General features: G+C 45.6%; 2 protein-coding genes across 3 annotated transcripts; both read left to right on the plus strand.

Moving 5' to 3' along the window:
• Nucleotides 1-1,126: 1,126 nt before the first annotated feature.
• On the plus strand, nucleotides 1,127-2,376 carry LOC4335793 (protein S40-7). Its single transcript, XM_015778251.3, has one exon. The coding sequence runs from the start codon at nucleotides 1,248-1,250 to the stop codon at nucleotides 1,983-1,985; it is 738 nt and encodes a 245-aa protein (XP_015633737.1). The 5' UTR covers nucleotides 1,127-1,247; the 3' UTR covers nucleotides 1,986-2,376.
• A 2,054-nt stretch (nucleotides 2,377-4,430) lies between these two features.
• Nucleotides 4,431-8,859, plus strand: LOC4335794 (mitochondrial fission protein ELM1). 2 transcript variants are annotated; one of them, XM_015778249.3, is made up of 10 exons: nucleotides 4,431-4,756; nucleotides 5,578-5,816; nucleotides 6,310-6,406; nucleotides 6,530-6,676; nucleotides 6,774-6,900; nucleotides 7,593-7,705; nucleotides 7,777-7,840; nucleotides 7,932-8,025; nucleotides 8,107-8,215; nucleotides 8,517-8,859. In XM_015778249.3, the coding sequence occupies exons 1-10, from the start codon at nucleotides 4,574-4,576 to the stop codon at nucleotides 8,613-8,615; spliced, it is 1,272 nt and encodes a 423-aa protein (XP_015633735.1). In that variant the 5' UTR covers nucleotides 4,431-4,573; the 3' UTR covers nucleotides 8,616-8,859. The 2 variants fall into 2 exon arrangements, with proteins under 2 accessions (XP_015633735.1, XP_015633736.1); XM_015778250.3 differs by having other exon boundaries at nucleotides 5,578-5,642.

The raw sequence follows: 8,859 nt of genomic DNA on the forward strand, positions 1-8,859 counted from the left end.
ATTGTTCTCATCTATCTATAAACTCCAAAACGGCTAGTCTTCGGTTGCATGACTCATGTTGTTATCTATATCTTTAATTCTATCATTGGGTTATCATTAGGCTAGAGGGCCGCTCCACCAACTCTATCCAACTGCATGGTCACTCCTATCACGTCATTCTTGCTATAGTGCGATAATATGGTCCAACAGTAACATCACACTTTCTAAATTTTAGAATAAGTTTATAAAAATAAAAAAGAAAAATAAAACTACCAATATCAAAGCAACGGATCTTGTCTTCCAATCATCCCCCATGTATTAGATCAAATCGGATATCATGTAGGAGTAGTAGTTGTTATGTGTGTGGGCTAGATGATATACACTTGAAATATGACCGTGATGGTATGCTTGATCTAGACTTAAAATTATAAGTCATGGCATTCACAGAGATACATTCTAACTGGATAATCCTTATCTTAACACTGTGGCAATTAACCCGGTCCCTTGCATCTTCCATCCATCGGCTCTGGTGTACATGCATTATCCATATCTCTAAATTTAGCAATCACTTATCCTATACCTCCGCTCGTACTAGTGTACTAGAGTCTGGAGTACTCTCTTAGTATCTTATATTTATCTAAATTGGTTTTTTGTGGGACGGATAACATGCTATAAACAACCACCAGAGTTGAACTCGGCTCAACTCGTACGCACCGGCGCTGCCGCGCCTTCGCCGCTCAAACCCATCCGAACTGACCCGACCCCTCACGTCCAGGTCCAGCACGAGCACGCCGAATTCGAATTACACGATACACACACGCAGCGGAAAACCTGATCCAACCCCACCCAGAATGAACAGTATCCAGTGGGGCGTCCACCTGACCGATTCAACCGCCCCCCCCCCCCCCTCCCCCTCCTCCCTTATCTCTCCCCTCTCGTCTCGTCTCGCACGCACCCGCCACGTCCACCCCCATACGTGCCAGAAGCCTTCCGAGGAAGGAAGCGAGGTTGAGAACCGAAGGCGGTGGGCCCCACCCCGTCAGCCTCTCTCCTCTCATCTAGCCGCCGCCTCTCCCCTCGCCGGTGGTGGGTCTCGTCTCGTCTCGCCTCTCCCCCATAAAAGCCAAACCCCCACAAAGCCTTGCCCCTCCTTCTCTTTCATCTCGCCTCCTTCCCCCCCACACCACGTCGCGCGCTCCTGCTGCGCGGACGAGGGAGGAGAGGCTACGCCTGGCCCCTGGCTGCATGCGCCGCCGTTGTGACTGACCATGGACGAGTACAGGCCGCGACGGTCGCCGGCGAGCGAGCGGTTCATCGGGATGTTCGCGTCGCCGTCGTCGTCCCCGACGGAGCCGTCGTTCGTGGCAGGGGATGAGCTCCATGAGGACGACTTCCTGTTCTCGTCCTCCCCCGCCGCGCCGCCCTCGAGCGCGCGGCCGGGGGAGGGGCCCGGGAGCCCGAGCCGGGTGCCGCAGGGGCAGGTCGGGCTCCTCGCCGCGTTGCACGAGGGGGACAAGAGGCTCCTGCTCCGCCGTGGCGGTGGGGGAGGAGGGGGCGCGGCCGCTGCCGCCGCGGCTTCCGCGGGGACGCTGCTCCGTCGCAAGGCGACCATCGCGGCCGCCGCCGCCTCGGCGTCCGGCGGCGGCGGCTCGTTGTCGCCAACCCAGTCCCCGACCTCTGCCGCCCGGGCCATCCCGATGACCCCGAGGCCGAAGAGCGCCGGGCCAGCGGCGCCGTACCACCAGTCGGCTCCGGTGAAGGTGCCCGTCCGCCCGCCCCGGAGGCAGGAGATGTTCAAGTGGGACGAGCTCGACGACGACGACTTCCTCCGGAACGGCGACGCCGCCATGCTGCCCCCGCACGAGATGGTCGCGCGCGCGTCCGCCGGCGGGGCCGGCCCGGCCGCCCCGTTCTCCATGCTCGAGGGCGCCGGTCGCACGCTCAAAGGCCGTGACCTGCGGCGGGTGCGCGACGCCGTGCTCCGGCAAACCGGTTTCCTCGACTGAATTCCGCAAAGGTGATGTGGCTCTGGCTTTTTGTTCAGGTCCGCATGCTCAGTGTCGTAGATCGGTTACATTTTAGGGTATAATTCTAGTGGGTTATTGGTGTAGATCGAGAAGTAAAACCAGATGGTAAGGCAACAAATTGAGTTGGTTTTTTTTTAATGCAACTGCTTGCAATTTTGGTGCCCTTGGAGGTGTGTGCGTGCGTGTGTATGTGAGTGTGATATTACTGTGAGTTTCAACAGTAATGAGAACTGGTGTCCTGCGTTTGGGAGCTCTCTGTAATTCAGGAGGAGCAATTTTGTTTAAGGTTGTTAACCTGTTAGGTGTATCTATCTTGATAATTGTCTGAGACCTATGGTTGTTATCTCTTAGAAAATTTTGTTCTTTTTTATTGATGTCTTCATGACTTCATATCCCAATTATACAATTTCTGATGCACAAGTGTATTTTATTTTTGGCTTGCGTCTGATGTGCATTATGATATGCATGATTCACTCATTCATTATTTTTTACCACTGTTTCCTGGATAGTTGCATATTTCTCTTGGTCAATGTATGATACCCCACCAATACGATTCATATGTCCAATATAATTATATGTGGCTTTCGATGATGCCATCTGAATAGCAGTGCAGCATGTTCATCCGGCCATTCAACTTCATCCTTCATTCCAAAGCATTATTGTTTCTGTTGTTCCATGTAAGAATTTCTGTTGTTTGTTGGTGCTTGAATCTGTTTTCTGAACTTATCTTAGTACTCCTCTATGCTTGAATGTTGTAACATCCTCGGTAGGCATACTAGAATTTGGGTGTTCACCATGACTGGTAGATTTCTTTAATGAAGCATTGACTGGTAGTGGTAGTTATATTTAGTTTTTAGTAATTTTGGTGCTATGATGGCAACCACTTTGTCTTATTGAACAAAAGGGATAAATACTAACAACTCGATTGGATCATTTAATGTTGTTTTCCTTGTGTCTTCTTCAACGCCTAATGTGTATTAGTTATAGTCCTACTTACCTTAGCGTTTTTAGTGTCCTCTACTCTAGTCTCTTTTAGTGGCAGATTAAGGCCTATGGCTGCTGTTGATAATGCTACAGTAGAATGAAGCTACTACGAAGTCCCTCCGACCATGGACTACATGGAGTACATTGAATTTCAGATTTTCTGTTCCTCGGATCATGGAGTACATGCATTGCATCTCAGATTTTCTATTGTTTTGCAAAATCCATAATAGTTTATTGACAGACAATGATATTTGAGCAAATGTGAATCTGACTGATCGTTATACTGAAATAATATGTTGTGCAGTGATTATCTTGTACCCGACAGTCATGAATTCTGTTGAGCAATCCTTGTTTTTGCTTGTTGACGTTCAACAGTAAAGCAAAAGAAAGGATATGGGTGCTAGGCCTGATGCTTTATGTCTTTATCAGATATAGTTTTCAGGCAATTTGGTTAGGTTTCGACTGTGAATCACTTCATCCACTTTCAGTGCTCCTCCGTTGGGGAAAGTTGGTTCTGTTGCTCTTTTCTGGCTAGATTTTGCTTTATTCCTTTGCGCCCTTCTTTTCCCCTTGTCAATTGCTGATTTGTGGGTGCGGTGCTTTAGTCAATAGCTGGACTCTATTCAGCGTGCCAATTCAAGGATCAAATGGATAAAACCCAATTGAACCAATTGAATTTGCAACGCCTTGCTGCGTGCCATTCTGTCTGTGGGGCTGTGCCGGGCTGCTGCTGGGCATGAATTTACTGTCTGGTTGCTCCATTCAATGAGAACTAACTGCACTGCATCACACATTTTCTTTCGCCGCTCACCACAAGAATTCTATCGATATCTACCTGAAGCAATGGCAGTTCATAGTTTCATATTACACCTCTTTGTTGCTAAGCTGCTTTCTAGGATAAATAATGCAACCTTGCCCAGAGCTAATGCCTACTAGTACTGAAGAACTGCCAGATGCATGGCTACCTATCGATGTGACTCGATTTCCATCTCGGCTCCTGCTAGTCACGTCAGAAGGCGATGCATCGACCTCTCCTCTTCAACTAATCATTTTCCTAGTGCTTCAAGTCTAAACATCGGTCGACATTTGATCACATCTCATTTAGCCACAAGCGCAATTGAAGCGTGAAATTAACATCACCAAAAGCTCTCGATTCAGAGCTAACTGAATCCAAGGCTCAAATCAGTGGCTTTGCACCTCATAATGGGCCGGCCTGGTTAGGAAATCTAACACAAGATCGGCCCACCACCGAGCCCACCTCACTCCCCACGGCGGCGGCGGCCGCCTCCGCTCCCCCGACTCCCCGTCTCCTCCGCTCCGCCCTCCCGCCGGGCAACGCTCGAGAGTCGTCGAGTGGAGTGAGAAGATCGAGGAGGTGGGAAAAAGAGAGAGAGAAAAAAAAAGTAATGCAAAAGCAAACTTGTTTCGCAAGACTGGCTCGCGCCGATTCACATGGCTGCGCGCCCCGCTCCTCCTCGCTGATCCGTCCGCCTCCCGCCTGCAGAGTTCCCAAAACCCAAGCAAGCGCGGCGCCATAGCTGCCTCCTCTCCTCCACCTCCTCCCATTTTGGGCGACGCGGCCGATGGAGCCGCTGGGCGGGGGCGGGGGCGGGCCGGCGGGCGCGCCGGAGATCTTCGCGGGCGGCACAGGGGCCCGCGGCTCCGTGCGGCGCGCCGTCGTCATCGGGAACGGCTGCGCGGGCGCCGAGAACCAGTGCCTCGGCCTCCTCCGCGCCCTCGGCCTCGCCGACCGCCTCACGCTTTACGTAAACCCTGCCTCCCCTGATCATTTTTCCTGCCAACTTTTGGTGACAGGGTCATAAAATCGTTGGTCACTGGAGCTGCGGATTTGATTGTTTGTGTTTAGTCCGCAACTGCATTAGTGGATCCTGTGTTACTGATGTCAGGTGGCAGTTTGCGTAGGACTTAATGATTAACTAGTGATTGTCCTTTATATTTCTGATGCAACATTGGATTTGCTTTTTACCCAGTAAGTAAAGTAAGAGATGTGCCTCTAGGATTTGGGGCTGTTTGTTAATTGTTAGTACCACTTACCATGATCTGTGCCTAATTACCATGGGTCAAGTCTACAACTCTGCATTTGATAGTGGCAGAGAATGGGAAATCAATCCTATAATTTCTGTTGGCATGTATTCGCCTATTCGGTATGTATTGGTGTTATCTTTATGAATTGCTTCAATAATTCAATATGCTAAAGTGGTTTTGCTTTGCCATGTGCTGCAGATGAGGGGCGTGTGCAATTTAAACTCCAATCTCAAGTTTACTCTGAAATGGCTTATCAACTTTTATGATTGCTAGATGCAGTACCAGACTACCAATTAATTGTTGTCCTGTAATTTGTTATTTGCATTCACTGCATTTGTGGAGGTTGCAGCAACTAGCAAGTAGTACATTGTTGTGGTAGAAACCATATAAATCCTTTTATTCATAACCTGTTCAAATGGAGGGTAGACATTATTTATTTATAAATTCAGATAACTATGCCGCTAACCTCTGTTCGTAAGGCAGTTTTTTAGTTCTTACGGAACCTTAGCTTTACTTTGTGAACTTGTTTCTGGTCTTGCAGCGTGCTATAAGGCCAACAGGAGGAATCAACAAGTGGCTGCACTTCCTCCCGATCTCCTTGCATAAGTTAGTGGACCAAGTACTCAGACAGATGTTTTCTAGTAACAAATTTGCAACACTATTTCAAGGGGCAAAAATGGCTCAATATACTGTCTGTAATGGCCAGTCCCTTGGATTATCTTCTGTCCTAGAAGCAGATACCAAAAGGATAGTTACCATGGTCAATGATACCTTTGAGAAGTAAGATCCCATCGCTTATATTGGTGCTGTGCTGTTTGTGCACTATTTCATATTAAGCTTGAAGTCCATTCCACAACTTCTGTGATGATGATCTCTTTTATATAGCTTGCCCATAGTTTAGTCGCCATAATCCCTGTTATATGCTTGGTAGCTTGGCAGCTCTGGAATAAAACAGAACTGAACATTTTCATTCTGAGCACATGTTGCCCCTGAAAGATTTTAAGAATATGTTCTGTTGATATCATTACCATGGATTGTAGATGTGGTATCCTTGAATGTTGATGACATAATTCTAGTAAGAACATGGGAAATAAGTGTTTTTCTTGGATGTGAAATAGGCATCTTCTTAGAACATAGCTCTGGACTTCTATCCAATGAATATTGCTATGCAATTGTAGAGCAGCCTAAACATTGTCTATGATTTCTAAGTTATCGAAATTTCTTGACATACTATTTACCCTGCACTGCTTCCTCAAATTTTGTGTTTCTTCAGAGAAGGCCTGGCACTAGTTGTCGCTTGTGGACGAGATACCATATCATATGCAAGTTCAATAAGGTGTTTGGCTCCAGATAATGTCTTTGTCATACAGGTAGAATTCTGTAAGGAATGCATCACTTACTTGTTTGGTTACTTGTTATTCAACTTGGGTTATGAATCATTATCCACTTTGTCATGTGGATATTAGCTTTACATCGTATTTGTTGCATTTCAGATACAACATCCCAGGTATCGCCTTGATAGGTTTGATTTGGTGGTAACTCCTCGTCATGATTACTATGCTTTGACTACAAGAGGACAACGGGAATTCCCTCACCTTCTCTGGAGATGGATTACTGCACGAGAACCACCTGGGCCAAATGTGATATGTGTTTTCTTTTCTGCAAGCAACAATCTCTTGTATGTGTTCATAGCGTAGCAACTGTCTCAATTCTGAACCCTGAAAATTGGAAAGCCAGGTCCTTACTGTTGGCGCACTTCACCAAGCAGATTCTGCTGCATTACGCACTGCTGCTTCTGATTGGCATGATGAACTTGCTAACTCACCAAAGCCATTGGTTGTAGTGAACATTGGAGGACCAACAAGTAAATCCATCCCTCTCTCCCTCCCTTCCTGTCTGCTTGCCTGCAGCCTACCTATGTGATATGAGCTTCCTGATATATGCAATTTTACATAAGTTAGTTCTTACTGTTCATTGGACATGAGAACAATGGCAGCGTCAAATGGATCTGCTTGTGTCTGTTAGTTGTAACAAGGAATTTTGATATCTCTTTCTCTATTGACTTGTAGCATTGCTAATGCAAAAGGTGTCAAATACAAACATTTACATGAACATGTCAAGCTAAAAAATGTTTATTTTCTTTTAGTTTGTGTTATGGAGCTAAAGCTTCCAAACTAAAATGGAGAAGCTGCAGTTTTCTCACAAACCTTTCTTCTAATCCCTCTTTCAAAATTTTGAACGTAGCATGAGATATTGCTGTTATATACATATTTAGCTTGCATATATTGATTGAATGCTTGGGAGCAGAAGAAAGAAATCAGTCTCACACCTTCTGTGTTCTCATCCATGCAAACCCTTGCATTTCATATGCTTTTTTGTTTATTCAAGTTTTTTTTGTCTTGTTCAGAATTTTCAACTTGATGTTCAGAAAAAAAGGTTATTCCTTCACATATTTTAGTTTTTTGAGACTTTTTTTGAACTTTGAACTCATATGCTGAGCCTTTTCTGCTTTCATGGTTATATAGATTTAACACATGTGATATTTTCAATGGCCAGGAAACTGTAATTACGATGTAGGCCTTGCCAAGAAGTTGATAAGCTCACTACACAATGTTCTGAAGACCTGTGGAAGTGTCAGGGTTTCATTTTCCAGAAGAACACCACATAAGGTAGGACCTTGAATTGTCCATTTTTTCTTAGTAGGTGCCAGTACTTAAATTTCTAAATCATTTGTTGGCAGGTGTCTGATCTTATATTGAAAGAGTTCAGTACACACCCTAAGGTTTATATTTGGAATGGTGAAGGTAGTTGTCAAAAGCCTAAAATGAGACATGTCTGATGTACTCATCTTTATGTGCTCTACGAAAGTTTTCTCAGCCAGTTTTCTTGATGCAGGACCCAACCCACACCTTGGGCATCTTGCATGGGCTGATGCTTTTGTCATAACAGCAGACTCAATTAGTATGCTAAGTGAGGCATGTAGCACTGGGTGAGCTTATATTATTCATCTGTATCTTTTCACTATTTTTTTTATTTGTATAACCGACCTTCCTAACATTTCTATTTACAGGAAACCTGTTTATGTTGTTGGAACTGAGCACTGCAGGTGGAAATTCTCGGATTTTCACAACAGGCTGCATGAAAGAGGTGCTGTCCGCCCTTTCACTGGACTAGAAGATGTAAGTTCGCTAAATATTCACGTATAGTGGATCAATTGAGGTTTTATACAGTCCTGGTTATTTCAATTGCCCCCTCCCACACGTGCTTCATTTTCCCGAGTAGGCGATGTTGAGTCTTTTCTGATGCAATCGTTTCTGTTATCCATCTGTTTCTTTTTTCGCCGGAATGACCAAAGGAGGTCATTCAATGTAATTAAGATAATTATCCATCTGTTTCACCGTGATGAAAGTTTTGAAAATACTCAATATGAAGATATAATTATCTTAGGGACGAATTATCACCCTTCTTTTTTCTCCATAGATGTCAGACAACTGGAGCTACCCTCCCCTGAACGATGCCATTGATGTGGCGGCACGGGTTCGTGAAGTGCTTGCAGAGCGTGGATGGACAGTGGGGTAATGGCAACCAACGTAGAGGAAGAAGAATGCCATTTCGGTACAGTTTTGCCCAAGACCATACAGTTTTGTCCAGTTGCATATTGTTTTCGTGGTAGGACGTCAGTACGTCACCGCTTATTTGCATTATATCTATGAAATACAACCTTTTTGTGTCGTACCACAGGAATTTTTGAGCAGCCACAGACTGCAGGAAGAGGTTTTACCCTTTCAAAAAGAAAATCAACAGGTGTTTTAGTCTGTTTTTT

This window comes from Oryza sativa, chromosome 4, assembly GCF_034140825.1.
Source record: "Oryza sativa Japonica Group chromosome 4, ASM3414082v1".
NCBI lineage: Eukaryota > Viridiplantae > Streptophyta > Magnoliopsida > Poales > Poaceae > Oryza > Oryza sativa.

Bases quoted from the DNA above. Each gene is read 5' to 3' on its own strand.
- LOC4335793 (XM_015778251.3), top strand. From the start codon at position 1,248: ATGGACGAGTACAGGCCGCGACGGTCGCCGGCGAGCGAGCGGTTCATC.
- LOC4335794 (XM_015778249.3), top strand. From the start codon at position 4,574: ATGGAGCCGCTGGGCGGGGGCGGGGGCGGGCCGGCGGGCGCGCCGGAG. The intron at 5,817-6,309 runs GTAAGATCCCAT...GTGTTTCTTCAG, and splicing joins GTCAATGATACCTTTGAGAA to AGAAGGCCTGGCACTAGTTG. The intron at 8,026-8,106 runs GTGAGCTTATAT...TTCTATTTACAG, and splicing joins AGTGAGGCATGTAGCACTGG to GAAACCTGTTTATGTTGTTG.